Raw genomic sequence first — 18,321 nt, 5'->3', positions numbered from 1 at the left:
TTAACCGATCGATGTTAGACCACAATTGAAAACATGTAGGCACTGGATAGCCGTTTCATCCCAGGACTCGACTCCTCAGCAGTGCGTCTCCATGATCTCGTACGTATGACTCAAATATAGTGCTTTCTGTCTAGCGTGAGAACCCTCATCCTCCAAACCACAGAGCAACAACAATGTTAATTTCTAATCGTCTCGGGTGTGTGACAGTTACTCACGAATACAATTGAAAATGGTCGCACAATATCGTGTATTGGTTGAAGTTATACATTAATCCGGCGTGCAGGATCATGGATACGCACTGCTGAGGAGTCCCATACTAGGACCAAATGGCTGTCCAATGCTCACAGGTTTACAACTGTGATCTAACATCGATCGATTTATGATTTTAATTAATTGTAAGTAATTGACATTCATGTTTATGTTGATCTAAAATATCAGTTGAATATACATCTATGAATACATTAATCTTATGTTTTTGTTGAAATTAAACATGTTATGCATGGAATATCTCTTTTTCTGATACTAAGATGAGAAACATATTATTGAATAAGTACAGTACATACTTGTATGAGTGAGGAAAATCTATATTAATTTGTGATTTTGCCAAGCAATTTTTAAATTCGGGATTATAAAACATTTTCTTGCTAATTGTGTAACTTTTTTCATACAACGTAGTGATTTCAGTCTTGATATTTTTTAAATATAGGCATTTACTACAACTTTTACAAATACTTGGACTTTAATTTCTCCAAGTGCCACTGATGTATATAAACAAATGTGTACTGGAGGACCGTTTGAATTTAATTTCAATATGTGTCCGGTTGAAAGACGTTGTTCATTCTTTACGTATTGGATCAACAGAATTGTGAATGGTATTGCAGCTCTTAATGTCACAAATGTAGTTGTATATAAAAGTGGTTCAGATGTGCGGTTCTCAACCTCATTCTCTATAAATTTGACATCTGAACGTAGGTTAGTTTAAACTGATTAAATTCTACGTTGTTCATTAATTGTTTTATATGCTACTGTAACTAGACTTACTTGCTTACTTACTTACGCCTGTTACTCCTCGTGAAGGAGCATAGGCCGCTCACCAGCATTCTCCATCCAACCCTGTCCTGGGCAATCCTTTCCAGCTCCTTCCAGTTGTTATTCATCCTTTTCATATCTGCTCCTATTATCCGACATAATGTGTTCTTAGGCCTTCCTCTTTTCCGCTTCCCTTCAGAATTCCAAGTTAGAGCTTGCCTCGTGATGCAGTTTGACGATTTGCGTAATGTATGTCCTATCCATTTCCATCGTCTCTTCCTGATTTCTTCTTCAGCTGGAAGTTGGTTTGTTCTCTCCCACAGAAGGCTGTTGCTGATGGTATCCGGCCAATGGATGTTGAGTATCTTGCGAAGACAGCTATTTATAAATACTTGTACCTTCTTGATTGTGGTTGTTGTAGTTCTCCAAGTTTCAGCTCCATACAGTAGAACTGCCTTGACGTTGATATTGAAGATTCTGACTTTGATATTATTTGAAAGTTGTTTTGAGTTCCATATGTTCTTCAATTGTAGGAATGCGACCCTTGCTTTGCCAATCCTTGCCTTTACGTCTGCATCTGAGCCTCCTTGTTCATCGATGGTGCTTCCCAGGTATTTCTCTATGATTGACTGCAGCCGCTCGTAGAATTGATCTTTATGTCGTCGTTGCTATCATTGGTGGATGCATAACATTGGATAATATTCATTGTGGTCCCCTCCTTCTTTGTTTTGAATGATGCTTTAATGATTCTGGATCCATGAGATTCCCATCCTACAAGTGCATTTCGTGCTACTTTGGACAGCATTAGAGCGGCTCCCTGAGTGTGTGGAGCATTGTCCTCTTCGTGACCGGAGTATAGCAGCATCTCTCCCGTAGCTAGCCTTTTCTGTCCAGCTTGAATCCAGTGGGTTTCGCTGATTCCCAGTACTGCCAAATTGTATCTCCTCATTTCCGTTGCTATTTGGCTGGTCTTCCCGGTTTCCCACATTGTTCGGACGTTCCAGTTATCTATAAAAATTTTTACTCTGGTTGTTAGAAGGGGCATCGGCCTTGGGGCTTCCGAAGGAACTCGGCTTTCACCATGAGGTGTAATAATTCTTCTAAATGAAGACCTTCTAACTCCCAGGGCAGAGTTAAAATGGTTTGGATTATTTTTTCTGGTAAGCGTTTTTTTAGCGAGTTAGTTTTCTACTGGATGGGGACGCTGACCCCATGCTCAACCCTCCTCCTTTACCCGGACTTGGGACCGGCAGTATCTCTAGAAGAGCTACAGGCGGAGTTACTGTAACTAGACTAGCGTTCCAAAAATATACACACTTACTTTCACTTATCGAAAGTGAATTGTGTGAAATTATGTGAAAAAAACTCAAGAGATCTAGATAAGAATTATACTGGTAAATCAAGAAATTGTTTTAGTTGAACAGCTGGAGCTGAATACTTACGTTTGACATGATTTTCATTGTAATTGTACGCGCTAAATATTCATACTTTTGCTGAAAGTTATTTATCACTTTACATTCACAAGGCAATAGATAGTAAAACAATCTATTAGTACACCGATTAAGACTACTTATGAGTCAGTAATCTTATGCTTGATTCGGCCAATTTTTTACCTCAGAGCAATTCATTTCTTCACATTTCAAATTACGTCAATAATTGAAGACCACCAAACCAGTTCATTCATACAGATGAAGAGGAAGCAGTAAAATGCAATGATGAATTCATGAAATCATCCATTTAATTTAGTTCTTCCTTCATTTAAATTTGTTAAGGGAACTGATCGGGTAAAAATGTAAAACAATGTACAGTCATAATGAAAAAGAAAGAGTTAAAAAAGAATTACTTCTCTCTAATTAGCATTTTCTAAACATGAAAATGATCACTTTTACTCAACTTAAACATGAGTACATAGATAAACATTAAAAGTTATCTGATTTCAAACATTAACAGAATGCTGCCATGAAATAACTGAGAAAGTGATAAACCAGTTGGTGTGATAAAATAGTGATAGAAATTTACTTGTCTATGACCACATATACACGTCTTTAAAATGACGAGTACTGCATGATTTAGATGTCAGTATATGGTTGTAGAGATTCCTGAATTTCATTAAAATCATGAACTGATCAATGTTAGACCATCATTGAAAACGTAGAAGCAGTACACATAAAGCAAACTGTTGAGGAGTCGCATACTGGGGAGAAATGGCAATTCAGATTTTGAATGGTGGTTTTACGTTGTTCAGTTCATGGTTAAAGTGAAACAAGATTTCATTGCTTTTAACGTAAACATATGCCTAGAAAGTTGAAACGCCGAATTATTTCATAGTGATTCTATCTCAAGATAATGTCTTTATTAATTATTATAGTTTAAATAAGAGAGAACATTTGGTTCACACTTTTTCTGCAATCGACTGTATCGTTGTTCCGTTGACGCCATACCAAAAAATAAATTTCTGTCCATCATTAGCATGACTTTTGTGCTTACCGATTCAATCGGTAACACACCACATTACTCCTCTAATATGTACAAACAAACCATAAAATTATTGATTTTTAATTTTTTTTAGTTATGTGAGAGTGGATTACGGCCCATTATGCACTATTAATCGAATTTTTTATTGCGTAAGTCTACACAATAGTAAGTGTTCTGTTGTACACTGTGTTCAGATAAAACTGTGTCGGGATTGTGTTCTTACATAAAAATTGAAAATAAACATGCTTGATCCTTTATACAATTACAGTAAAATGCATTAAAACCAATTTTCGAGCTGTTAATGGTAATCTAATGGAATGCATTAAGTAGTTTCGATCAAAAACTTAAAAACTTCATGAAACGTAGTTACACAAAATTTTGTCACAAACAACAGAAAAAATTAGTAACTAATTTAAGTGTAGTTAGTAACAGATATACAAATCAAAGTTTACATTTCGAATCCAATCAAAATTAACACGGACAAGGTTTCACTTTCAACATGATTATCTAAATATCCTTAGTAGCTTTGATAGTGAGGATTTCTCACTACCCTCAAATCTAAATGTCTGTCCCAGAGTTAATCAGAATCAACTTTCAGTTGAACACCAGAAGGTCAAGTGTTGATTAGTGTTGACAACTCCATTATTGTCAGTATTATTTTCACTGCTGATGATTCGTTAGGCCGTTCGAAGACCATGGTAGGCATCCGACTGACAATATGAAGACGAATATAGTAAACATCAGAATGAGCTCAGTTATTTTACAGGTATTTGATGGTGATTACATTCTGAGATGATATGGTAAACACCAGTCATTCTTTGAATCCTAGTGTATTCGTTATTTTGCTGACAATTATAACTGTTATATATAATGATCGAGTCATTCGTCTTTATCTTGGTGAGATACACGTCATTGGAATATTTTAAGGTTTTCTGCAGAAATTCATAACGTAATTATTGGCATTTCCTAGAATTAGACAAAATATAAATAAAGTATCTTTGTAGTGAAAGTGTCAAGTAATAAGGCTACTTACAAATAAAAACATACTTGACTTTTATGATAACGAAAACACTGAATGATAGTGACACACTGTTAGTTTAGGTCACTTCTAGATTTCAAATTCAAATTGTTGGCCTGACGTATGTATTTATGATCGATTATTTCACGTTTTAAGATTCACATTAAATTCCTGCCGATTTTCTGGAAAATGGATTTATTTATTCATTCACGAAATTCATGAAACTGTAACTCACCTACTGATCATCAATGGAAAAGACATAATTTATGTTAATCCTGACATTTGGCCTATTGATACGACGCTTAAGCAGTAAGATAATTCTTCAAATACAACGGTGATTTGTTGATGATATAAGAAATCAATACAACACTGTAATCAACCATTTTTCTGTTTTTCATTATTTTCTTACACCTTAACAATGTCATTCTATTTTATTGCGTAGACGCTATTTAAACATACTCTTTATGTAATGGGAGATTGCAATGCGACAACGACAATAAACTACGCTTTCCCAACATTTGTTAATATCAGTGGGAGTACAAAAAATTTTACCGCCCAGACTTTGGTATTGAGTCCAATACCAAGTTTCCCAATATACACCGACGTAAGCTATAATTGATTTAGAAATAATTTCAACTTCTTGTTATTACTCAATTATTTTCTTATTTCTATTTGTTTTACACAGTTCCGATTTAGTTATGTTTTACGTAAAATTATTACATAATGTGAAGACAAATCTACAGATAATCCAATAAAATAGAATCTTAGTTTTGCAAGTCTATTAATGATAACTATAAGATAAGAAGCATTGGTTTAGAGAAGGGTTCTGTTTACGGTGAATTCATTTTTAAAGCTGTACAACCGCAAACATATACTTATTTTTCAAAGTGATGATAACTACGATAGTAGTGATAATAAAATTTTGCTGAACGTGGTTACAGTGCAGTGAACTAAACATGTTTTTACTGAAGAAAAATGATAATAGTACGTTTGGTGAAACATTGAATATTCATCATGGAGATAAATAAAGAAATTATAATTGGATGGGGAAAGCTCAGCATGATAAGATAAAATGCTGAAATTGAGATGAATTGTATTTAGTAGGATCATAGAAACAGAAAAAATCCAGGGTCTGTAGTGAAGATAGAAGTGAAGTAGATGATCATGAAAGAAGGAACGAATAAAAAGTCACGAGAGATTAAGGTCATGGTACACACACATACACAGCAGATGTTTGTGCAATGCCAATACAACTGTCTCTGACAGCTTGCCATTTACCTTGCAAATAACTTTGAAAGTAGAGTCAATTTGCATTGAATGCCCTGTGTTCACAGGGTGTTCAATTGTTGAGCTTCTTATTAAGCCATTCTCGCCTCTTTTCAGACAGTGTTCTTGAATTCTTTTGAATGAAATACTCATCGGATGACCCAAATACCTGGCTCCACATGAACAGGTAAATTGATAGACAGAAATGAAATTAGTTGAATATGATAATTTGTCTTTGAGATTGTTAATGAACAATGGTCGGTTAGAGAACAACAGTCACAAAGTTATTTCGATGAATATTCTACTGAGAGAGTCGAGAATTACCTTCTTGAGGATGCATGTAGCTATATCGCCTCTGAAATCGATCTTCGTATAAAGAGTTTTCTTTGATAAGGAGGTTAGTCGTGCTTTAGGAGGTTTGAATTTTATATTCGTATCAATAGATACCGATGGAGATCCGTTTTCTACAGTTATTCTCTTTAGGTGGTTCATTTCGTTATCTATGAACTCGAGACAACAAACTCTAAATTTTCGTGTGGCTAGGAGTATGATTTATTACTGATTTCAACAGATGTGGATCCTGACGTGAAAGCTTTGTAGCTGACCATTCTAGGAAGGTTTCTAGTAAATAGACCTTCTTACAGTTTCTTCATGATTTACTGTCACTATGTTATCAAGAAAGTGAATACTTTGTTTATTTACAACTTCTAGTGTGAAATTTATTGCTGTGTGGCGGTAATCAAATGTTTGCAGAAGATGATTAATCAAATAATATTTATTGTTGCAAATGATAAATATATCATTCACATACCTTTTATATTAGTGGGAGTTGTCAATACTCGTCTGAAGTTATTTGTTTTCCAGATTGATTAAACTATTTAAAGACAATACAGACCATGAAGTATAGAACAATCACTGTATATCATGTTAAACAATAAAATAAGAATGAAGCCCATAATAACTGGCAAAATAATATCAAGTGAGTAGAGAAAGCATATATTACTTCTCGATCACCCAATACATGAGCAAAGTAATCAAAGTATACTTTTCAACATAAAACTGATGAATTATTATAACATTTCTCTATAAACTATCACTGAGAATGATTAAACATGCTTCTAAACTAAATTATTTGGTTGAAGGTTAAGACCATGAATTCTAACGATGAATTTTAACAGTCAGAAAATAGACTCGGATTGTAATTTCCACTTATTCGTCTTAAATACATTGATATTATTTGAAATTAAATTTCTATGCATAAACCTAGGTTGAGATATTGAACAAACCAGAAAAATCACATAATACTTCAAGTTTGTATCTGATATCAGATGCAACGGTTGGAAATCGGTGATCAGTGGATTATGCACTGAAAACGTTCATTCCAAGCTTGTCGCCATCCGAGTATAGATATCCACCTCTGAATACGTACATAAATTATATTTATTTAGGCTCTATACATTCTTGAGATCATCATTTATCTCAATATACCAGTTTCGTAGTTGCACTATTATATTACAACAGAGGTGTAGTTAAACACGGTGTTTCATTAAAACTTCTATAAAGAACATCAGACAAAGACTTGTCATTTTGGAATTGTCTTTTTTTACTTCAAGTAACATCTGTACCTTAAATAATAGTCAACCAGTTTTGTTAGATTAAAGCTTAGAATATTTCATTTCAGATTATGATTGAAGTAAGTCCATCTAGTGTAACGCTGCAGCCAGGTCAAATAACAACTATCAATGTGAAATATATATTCCCACTGAACTCCACCTATCTGAAATCTACAATACAAATCAGTGGAACTGGAAGCAACAACACTAATGAATCTATAATAACTATTACAGATTTTAGAATAAATTTGGGTTCTAATTTATTTTACACAACAACTGCTTATTCATCTAATTATTTGTCAACTTATCCAACCGATCAAAATGATCAGTTGTTAATATACTTCGAAAATATCACAAACATTGGTGAGTTTAATGAAAAACTACGGTTTGTCAGTTCATATATGCCTATTTCTTGGGTAACTGTCATTACTTACACTAATAAAATTCAATATCATAGATATGTTTCTTAATTCATGAGATATCTTGAGTATCACACTTGTCAATTTGAGCAAAATATGTTTATTCTTAACGGATAGTGTTCTGCAACTTCTTTTGCAGTTAAAATATTTTACCACAATATTACTTTAGATGACATATGAGAATAGGTGTATGATATTTTCCTTACCACTCCAAGACTGAATTATCTTTACAACGAAAGTCTAAAATTTAAGTCGAATAGAATATTACTAGTGTAGTGAACGAACTCCATCGTTCTTTCATTGCTATTACAATCACTCTCATTCTCTATCTACATTCCCATTCTCTTCAATTCGATCTTCTCAACTTTCGGCTGTCAGTCATTCCACTTCTGATTGGTGTTACACACCACTTGTGTCAACAGACATAAGTAGCATACACCACACTAGTGTACAAGATCAAAGTTAGGCAAGAACATATCTCTAAAACTATTACTGAAACACAAGATTAAAAACAGTGAAATAAGTTGAAGTATTTTGGAATAAAATTTGACAAAAGCACTATCACTAGCTTACTGTTTTCCTTGAAATTTTGATCTTCATTTCATCCTGTAATTTTCAATAGCCTACCTCACAGTCAAAAATACCTGGCTTTATACATGTTCTAACTAATAAACACCAGATAAGCAGTAAACTGAATACTGTCCTTTAACTTCTCTCCAATCAGAAGAATGTTGTTAAACATTCGTGGATATGGCCCAAATCTTGAGGAAACTTTCTATTAAAAAAAGACATCTCACCCTTACATTACAGAAACTAAGACAGCGATATGAATTCTTTCTGTGTGTAAACAATGAAAATGTTCCACAATGAAGGTTATTAACAAACAGTAACCAAGATATCTCATGAAAATGCAAGCAAATTCATTGCCATTATGTGAAGTGGAATAAAATAAACTCATTTGTTGTTCGTCACCACTTTCCAATGTATTATAACTTACTACTTGATTGATTATTTGAGAGTACTGTTTTGAATTTTATTGTTCTTGGTTAGCTCCTAACCAATTTAGTCCTGATATCTAAAACATTGGCTGTTAATTCAGAGTGAATAAAATGTTCAGCGTCTTCTTCAATGCACTATCTTAAAAAATTATCACCTATTTTAGGTACGGTAAGTGTACCCATAATGCGAAACACTCTGAGTCTTTCAGTGGATATCCAGTTGAGTGATAGTAAAATTGTAGAAAACGGAACTGTTTGGCCGTTGCAAATCACTGGTCGATTCAATGCTGTCACTAATATTAGCAAAGTATCTGTGAGTTGTGTAAGAACTGGGTCAGAAAAACCATCAATTCACGTTGTACTATCTCAACTGTCATCGTTCACATTCAGTGATTATCCTGATAGGTATGTTTAAATCGTTCTGACCTTTAGTATATACTTATTTCATGGAATAGTTGGTTCACTTCTAACGCAAATTCATTTTTCACTTGAATATCAATTTTATATAAAACCGTCATTCTACTGATCAGATAGTGTCCAAATGCCCATAATAATATTCCATATAAACGATCACGCAGATGACTACTCACATGAAGAGTACAAACTTTGGTCTTGAACAAAGAGTTTGAAGATCTATCTGTTATCCACCAAGCAATACAAATATCATGCCCAAATTCCAGTGACCGAATGAATTAGTTTTATTTATTTCTTAAATTGGTTTTAAACCTCGTTATTATTGGGTAACCTTCAATGTTAATATTCTCGGTGTTAAATGTTCTTGGAAATCTTTCTCATAACACCTTAAAACCAGACACACAACTCGTTTAAGCATCCATCAGATAAAACACTATTTAAACATACAATTGGTGTCTTAAACAGATGTAGCTGTTGGGATGCAGTACAGATTACTCATCTGAGTTATAAATTTCAAATCCATGGGTCAATCACCATCATTGTGTATCCTGTTTATCCACAACAAGTCTCGGACACAAAATCAGAAATATAAACTTGTGCTAGACTCAAATAACGCATGTAGAAAAGAAATCATATAATCCCATTAGCTGACTCTTGACAAATCGGTTTCCAAAGAACTGTCTATCTTTTCATCTATCAAAAATGAGTAGCGTGAGTAACTACTGAACTGATCTGTAAATTAGAACATGACTAAGTATTTTTTCATCCTCAGACTATAAAGTAAATCATAACTATTAAGCTTAAATCAGTTTTGCTATTTGAAGTATCCGAAAGCCGGTGAAAATCGTACCTGAATTATCGTCCACTTATCTCAGCACAAAACATTTTGACTTTTGTTAAATCAATCAATCTGTCCAAGACAATATTTAAGCATGGAAGGTGATATAGTTTTTTTTCTCAAAACTCTCATGAAATCATTATTGCTTTCTATTCATTACCATTTACTTCGAACAAACTAAACTCACGTTCACTGAAAAGTGAAAAAATGGAGTAATGAAGAAGGCAGAAGTCGGACATTGTTCTCCGTGATATCTCCAACAGTTAGCGGATTTAATTTAATTTCAACAAACAAACCTAATGTTATCATGTTTTCTCATGAACCAACTATGTTATATATTTCTGATACACAGTAAACAATCAGCTGGGAACATTTAACTGATGGAACTACCCACTCATTTATATCAACATCAAAAATAATTCTCTTCGAATTTAAGAAAAATAATTCATTTTACTTGTTAGATCTATCGAAGCGTCCAAGTCACCTGATTGAGATACGCGCAAAACCGAAGTTTCCAAAACAACAATTTGTCTGCAGTAGAGGTTCTTTATTGAATAATACACAACATTTAGTTACAAACCTCAACTTGTGGGGTGTCTGGGGCGTTCAAACGCGTCCTTCAAGCATGAAATAAAAAGGCTTCCTGTAACAGTAACATAAAGAATAATTACAACATACGATAGTACAAAGGACAGCTAATAGCTGTGTCTAAATTTGATAACAGTTTATGAACAATCGAAACCCGAACCAAGAGCAAAACAATATGGAAACTGTTGCGTTTAAACAAATGCACAAAACTGTGGATAATCGCTACAGCGATTAAGGTACAGTGATTATAATGATAAATACAATGATAAGTACAATAAGCATTATAAGTATATGTGAACATTTCAGAATATCACACTACAACTTGCGTTACAACATAAGTGTAAAAATTGTTGGGGATAAACTGCTTACTGAATGTAAATAAGTAGTATAAAATAAGATACAAAGGAGTGGAAAGGGAGCGAGTAGGAACAATGTAAGTCAAACTAACATTAATTCTTACAAGATCTCCGACAATACTCGACATTATATGATTAGGTTAGCAATAAAAAGTCGTATTATTGTACAAAATTCTAATAATTTTACCCTTTTTGAGCCATACACGTCTACGCTGTACTTAAAATATTTAAATACTGAAATCTAAGTAGATGCGAAGTTATAAATATTCTTGCTATTTCTCCGTTGATTGTAATCAGTTAATCCAATCAAAATAAATTGAAAAGCGTGTAATACCAGATATCAAATCCAACTACTATTTGAACTTAATCGTCAAAATTTGAACTGTTTTACTGATTGATATGAAATAACTCTCTACATATTATACATTTTGTTTAATCCAATACTCAGAGATGTGGTGTATCTTCAGACAACCGTTCAAATGATGAATGGTACCGGATTGGAATGTGAAAGACAATCGATAATTTTCTATCTCAGTCCAGAAATAAAATCAATCAGTTTAGTTAATCAAACAGGCAACATAGATAATGTAACATTGAAAACTCCTTTAAACCCAGTAACTAAATCAGTTCAGTTCATAGTAAGTTTCTGTTTCAAGACATATTTTGAAAATAATGTTATTCAATTTAACTCACTCAAAATTTAGTTGAAGCATTTAAAGGGGTTGAATTAATTTTCCGATTGCAAATGAAATCATCATCAACTAGTCTAAAGCCGTTAACATAATCATATTATTTGAAGAAAAGAATAACTGGTAATATTGAGAAATACACATTTTGGCTTTCTAGATTTAAGTGATCCATGAGATAATTGTACATAATGATCTAACAGAAACGAGTGATTTTCTTCGGTCCTATGTTTGATACCAAGTTATACAACAACTGGTCAGTTGAACGTGACATATTTATGATAGACCACGCCAGGTGGATGGATCACAGTACTGCATCAAGCGTCTCAGATACTCAATATGAGACAAACGATTGAGAACCAAATATGAACCACACAATAATTTAATGATGTGTAATATTGGAATTGAAGTACGATTGGTTGTTGAGTGTGGACAAACCAGCATAGCCTACCGACTATTAAATATGTGATTTCTTGAAACAATTCATTGTCATCGCATAAACATAAAGAGGATTCAGCGAAAAGAATTTTCTTTTTCACGAAATCACTTACTTAAGTTATACAATCACATTTATAGTTGCATGGTAATTATATGTTTGTAGAATAAAAAAGATTTGAGATTTTGGAGACGATTTGTAGCTCAGGTGGATCATTCTGGTGGAGTTTTATTCTTTGACCCAAATTGTTTTCTCGTCATGGAGTGATTCGACACTCCAAATATCAAACGAGAGTGCGTAATAATCAGGGGGTTAGAGAAGAATGGAGGGACGAGAATAATTTACAGGTTAGAATTATGAAAGACAATTGTCCTCTTTACAGATATGAAGAGAAATGCTAAACACAAAAATGATGATGATAATAATAATAATGACTGAATAATAATAATAATAATAATAATAATAATAATAATAATAATAATAATAATAATAATAATAATAATAATAATAATGAAAAATTGTTGGAGTATAATAATAACTGGGATGCACGTACATCCAGCTGACGGGTTCCAAATAGGGTGAAACAGGCGTCTTGTCTCCCACTGCTTGCCACCATCATCACTGCTTATAACTGATTACGGTCCAAAACTGCAAAACAATAATTTAAAAAAGGAAAGGAAGACCAAAATATACTACAGCAGGGAATTAAAGCCAATGGAGGATGAGTGGGTGCACAAGTTGTTTTTGCACACAGAGTTCAAGCTCGGATTTGTGAATTCCCAACGCCTCAACAGTGAATAAGTTTTTGAATCGGCCTTCCTTCTATCCAATTCCTTTGATTATTAAGTGTACCTGTATCGGACTGGTAACTGTTTTGCATCCTCCCTTTGAAAACCACGTCAGGTATTGTTCCGAGATGCGTTTAGAAAGTGATCGCTTTATGCGGCCTATGTAACCTGCTTCACACGAACAAGTAGATTTATAGATGCACATCAACATGAACAAAGGCAGAAGTTTATCCCTTTTTGTCTGTGAATGGTAGGCCTACTTGAGAAGACAAGACGGAGATTATTCGAATAGGTTTTATCCAGGGATTTTGAAATACGTTCCTATCTATTAATCTAGGTGGATAACCATTTCTGATGAATGAATGTCGAAGTTGAAGTAGTTCGTCAACCACTTCATCATCAGAACATTCCCCTAGGTCTTGAGGATAAAGAGTGAATCAATTTTCTTTTTCTACTCAATAAAATCCAACTATGGAAATTCGTATACCGACCATTCCAGGTCAATTTTTATATGCAGATCCCTGTAAAGAACCGCATGAACTTTTCAACCGGACATCAAGAAAATGAAATTCCTCATTCGCCTCTGTTTCCAACATGAATTAAATTGAGTGAAGACAACTATTGAACCAATCAGAAATTTCATTGTGATCCATTTTTTCTTCACAAATTATGAAAGTATATGGTAATCTGAAGTATTCGAATTTATGTGCTAACTAAGAACTCCCGAAATAGAGCAATTTAACTCAAGTAGAACAAGCTGAGACAAGGGAACGCATTATATTTGGAATTGATAATCAACGGGCAATCAAGTACAAAGCAATCATTAGTTTGTACAAATACCACAACCACCACAGCTTAAATGGGAACATAAATTTCTTTAATCGATTGCACTTTTCCTTAAGTTCATCATGTGTTTGTCCGATTGTGTATTGGATGTAGATTCTGCATGATCTAGGATGTGCTCATTAGTATTAGAATTAAAAACCGGAATTGGAACAGATTCACTTGGTTCCTGGAATTGTATTTGATCAACATATCGGTTGTGTGTACTTAAATCATTGTCATCTAGGATTTCAACCATGGATTTTGCAACATTCTTCATCACAGTTCTCATGACTGGTCGAAGATCATTTCCACGATAAGATGTAACACATGGAGACTCTAAACGCCTTATATTCGAGTGAAGGATTCTTCCTTTTATCAGCTTTGTTGGAATCTCTTTCGTTACAGAATGCTTAGCATTTCCATATTGTAGTAGAACTGTGTCTACTCCTCTCTCCAGTCCATCAAATGTGGAAGCAATAATGGAATTAATAGCATTTTTCAATGTCCTGACGGAATGTTTTGCCTGACCATTAGCACAATGATGCCTTGAAACAGTGAACAGATGTCTACACCCTATACGTTTGAACCAGGTAGTGACTGTGTCTGCAGCAAAATGAGACCCATTATCAGTCACTAATACCATGAACTATCATCCATACATCTCTTAGATAAATGAAATCTCTCAATTATCGGTCGAAGTACTGTATTTTCTAGATTATCCATGAAAAAATCAGCCAAGAGTGCATGGAGCTAGTGATGAACCCATTCCAATTTCATCGGTTTGTCCATAGAAATGATCAATAAACCTGAATCGCACATTGAGGGTACATCGTAGAGATAGCTCTTCTAGATAATGTTTTAGGGTACTAATATCAATGTTGTTATTTCAATATCGTCACATAAAAATCACATGGTTTCTGTGAGTGGAACATTTGTAAAGAGAGAAGTGCCATACAATGAGATCATTTACAATGATATTTCTGAATCGACAAAATCAAACGAATCATGAGCGTTGTATCTATTGATGTGATTTTTCACGGGTTGTAGAATTTCAGCAAACCATTTAGCAAACAAATGATACAGAGAGTTATTCATATCAAGTATAGAACATAGGGAGATGTTCTTCTTCTGAACTTTTGGGAGTTCATATATTCCTAGTATAGTGGAACATGATGGTCTAAGACGTTCATAGAGGTCACAATTGATAATAAAGTCATCTTCCATCTGTTCCGTTTTCTCAATCGCATCTTAGAGAATATGACAGCATCAGATACTATCAAGGATAGTTTGGTGATATAGTGCTGAACAATCCAAACTGAATTAATGATGAAAATGTGGTCAGTTAACACTCAGTGAAATCAGAGTAGACGTCTCTTGCAGAAATTATTTCATAACATAATATAATCACTTTTATTCATTATAATCAAACATTTCTATCTTAACTCACTAACCAATTACTACTTATTTCCATAAGGTATATTACAACGTTTTAGCGATCGTTTTCTACTTGATCAACATAACGAATAAACTAAAGTTACCAGTCTCGTCTTCAATGTTCGATAAGTGTTCAATTTTCATGCACATTCAGGTGTGAGTGAGTACTCCATACAACTTTAAAACTATCACTAGTTTTTATCTCAGACTTTTGGAGTTGTCTACAGCTATCTGCTATGAATATGCTAGTGTTGCGCATTACGACATACCGGATGGAAAACACAAACTCGTTGAAATCTTATGCCTGAAATAAAATTTACGATCAAAATTACATTCCCTACATAGCACTCCACTCAGTAAATGAACTAAAAGTTACTAGAAAATACTGTATACGTCATAGTTATTGAACACTAAATACGTTAATGATAACTTCCATCTATTCGATCTGTTAACCAAATATGGCAAACGTTCAGTCAACTGAATCGTGAAGTTTTTATTATCAATAAACGGTCTGTAATCTTTGTTCCACAATATCACTGATGTATTCTAAGGGCACTTCATGATTTGATTTCATTGTTTAACCGCATCGCTACATAAAAATAATATTTCTTCTACCAGTTTCTGGGTCATAGTCAAACATTTTCGATTTCAAATTTCGATTTTACAAGTGAAATATCACTCTGCAATACCTTTCTAAAACAAAAGTTGTATTTGTGAAGGTATTACAGGAGACAGATAAAACACCTCACTTCCATGTTTCATATCTGTTTATCATTAATTGCTGCATATAGTTCCAACTCGAGGGAAATCTATTTAACCACTGCAGTCATTTCAAATTTTAAGTTTCTACTGTGAAATACTTTCAGTATTGCTCGTCAAACATTCAAACTCATTTAAATCCATCGAAACATTGTTTCATTTACATAACCGAGAACACGAGATCGATCTAATATCGGCATTCACTGTCATTTACTGTACCAATGAAACTTCCAAATTTTGTACAATTCCGTTCACCAAGCATAGGGGAGGTAAATTACATTTGTTTTGTTTGCCTACGTTAGTCATCATTTGAAATCGTCTCATATCACAAAACGAAACATGAATTTCAAACATATATGAACTCTTGCTCTGAAACAACACTTAAGGATGTTATTTTTCTCGTTTCAGGCAGGACGTTTATATTTCGGTGCAAAGTATGAAGTCATCTTTAGTCTGAAATTTAATCCATCTCTTAGTACAACCATTGTGAAATATCCAATTCTAGTCGAAATTGTGTGCAAACCCTATGAACGTGGTAGTCCCGTAGTGAATAGCTGCGCAAAACAAAAGTTTTACAAGTTCAAATCTCATCTGCGTGTTCAACTTGACCACACTTGTGAGTTTTATCGGTCTGTATTTTTCCGAATTCATGTTATGATTATAAATCAACACTACCTACCAAGGAATGACTGTATTATGGGAGATAAGTTTACCCTGTACGTCGGATACATTACCTTTTATGGAAAATGCTGTTAAAATTTCCGCTGTTGTGAAAAAGATTTCAATCTTTGCATTGCATCCGAGTTATCATACTGTCATCAAGTATTCACACATACAAATACAACTTCACAACCCATCATAATTTAATGAATTTTTCTCATGCTACTGAAACCACAATCATTCTCAAAATGTGAGGTGTTTGTTAATTGCTTTCAGAGAAAAGATGAGTTAGTCCTCATATACAGTTATCAATTATTTGGAGGCTTTCCATAATGATATTTCTTCTGATCATACAAAACTGCTAGTAACGTACAATCGCAAACAAAAGATAAAAAGAAAAACACTAATCTTCTTGTTGAGAAGTATCAACTAAATATGTTTACACTGTAACAATATGCAATTCTCTTGCACTCCCCTATTAAAATGACCTCGAATTTCGTCAATCATAACCATAAGGAATATTTGTCATTGGTTACTTATCTACAGTCACATCACATTACTGGGAAAGAATTTTCTATAATTTCATTGATTTTTGGGATAGTTAAAATAATTCTCAATGACTCTGTGATGCGTTATTTAACAACACTGCCTTGTATTGACCTTTTACATTCAGATCCTTACAACTTACCTCATTACGTTGCAATGCGGAACCCTTTGGTACAGTTGCCCGACCGTCAAGCAAATACATTTCTAAATGTTGGTGATCTTTTGTTTTATTGTGCACGTGCGTTTAGTATAAAGGGTTCATTAGATTTGGTGAGACGATGTTTCAAGATTAGTAAATTGCCTTAAAGAATTTGGTTTGGTAAGTAATCATAGACAATCTGTTGTGTTTTATTATTCAACAGTGGATATTTGAAGTTTAAAACTACATACTTACGTCTGTTACCCCTAGTGTAGGAGCATAGGCCACCCACTAGCATTCTCCATCCAACTCTGTCCTGGACAGCCCTTCCCAACACTACCTAATTCCTATTCATTCTCTTCATGTCTGCTTCGAACTCGCGACGTAGTGTGTTATTCCGCCTTCCTATTTTCCTCTTGCTTTCAGGATTCCCAGTTGGCACTTGCCTCGTGATGCAGTCTGATGATTTCCTCAACGACTGTACTATCCACTTCCATCGTCTTTTCATAATTTCCTAATGAATTGAAAATTGATTTGTTCTCTCCCACAGTAAGTTGTTGCTGATGGTATCCAGCCAACAGAAATTGAGTATCTCTCGTAGACAACTGTTTATAAATACTTCACCTTTGTGATTGTAGTCCTCCACGTTTCAGCTCCGTACAATAGAACTAACTCTATTGATATTTGTGTCGAAGATTATGTCTTTGATATTGCTTGAGAGTTGTTTTGAGTTGCATATGTTCTTCAATTGAAGGAATGTTATCCTTGCTTTGCCAATCCTCACCTTTACATCTGCATCTGATACTCTTTGTTCATCGAAGATGCACCACAGGTTCTTGAATGTTTCCATCACCTCAAGGCCTTCATTTCCTCAAGTGTGATCGTGTTGGTGTTCTCTGTGTTGTACTTGAGGATCTTAGTTTTTCTCTTGTGTATGTTAAAGCCTACTAATGCACAGGCTGCAGCAACACTGACTGTTTTCATCTGCATTTGTTGATGTGTATTTGATAGAAGGGTTAGGTCATGTGCGAAGC

At 34.1% G+C, this 18,321-nt stretch overlaps 1 protein-coding gene across 1 annotated transcript in view; it reads left to right on the top strand.

Moving 5' to 3' along the window:
- Positions 1-17,454, top strand: part of JMJD6_6 (jumonji domain-containing protein 6) — a gene marked incomplete at both ends in the record, with an annotated part of 31,744 nt that extends 14,290 nt beyond the window's left edge. The window contains 7 exons of the mRNA XM_051219353.1: positions 3,599-3,653; positions 4,965-5,126; positions 7,470-7,512; positions 8,983-9,223; positions 11,463-11,652; positions 16,351-16,558; positions 17,276-17,454. Coding sequence (XP_051066713.1) covers positions 3,599-3,653; positions 4,965-5,126; positions 7,470-7,512; positions 8,983-9,223; positions 11,463-11,652; positions 16,351-16,558; positions 17,276-17,454 — 1,078 coding nt within the window. The remainder of the gene's footprint in view (positions 1-3,598; positions 3,654-4,964; positions 5,127-7,469; positions 7,513-8,982; positions 9,224-11,462; positions 11,653-16,350; positions 16,559-17,275) is intronic.
- Positions 17,455-18,321: the final 867 nt, after the last annotated feature.

The sequence above is a fragment of the Schistosoma haematobium genome, chromosome 4 (assembly GCF_000699445.3).
Source record: "Schistosoma haematobium chromosome 4, whole genome shotgun sequence".
Classification (NCBI taxonomy): Eukaryota; Metazoa; Platyhelminthes; class Trematoda; order Strigeidida; family Schistosomatidae; genus Schistosoma; species Schistosoma haematobium.
This window is presented reverse-complemented; position numbering and strand designations above follow the sequence as displayed.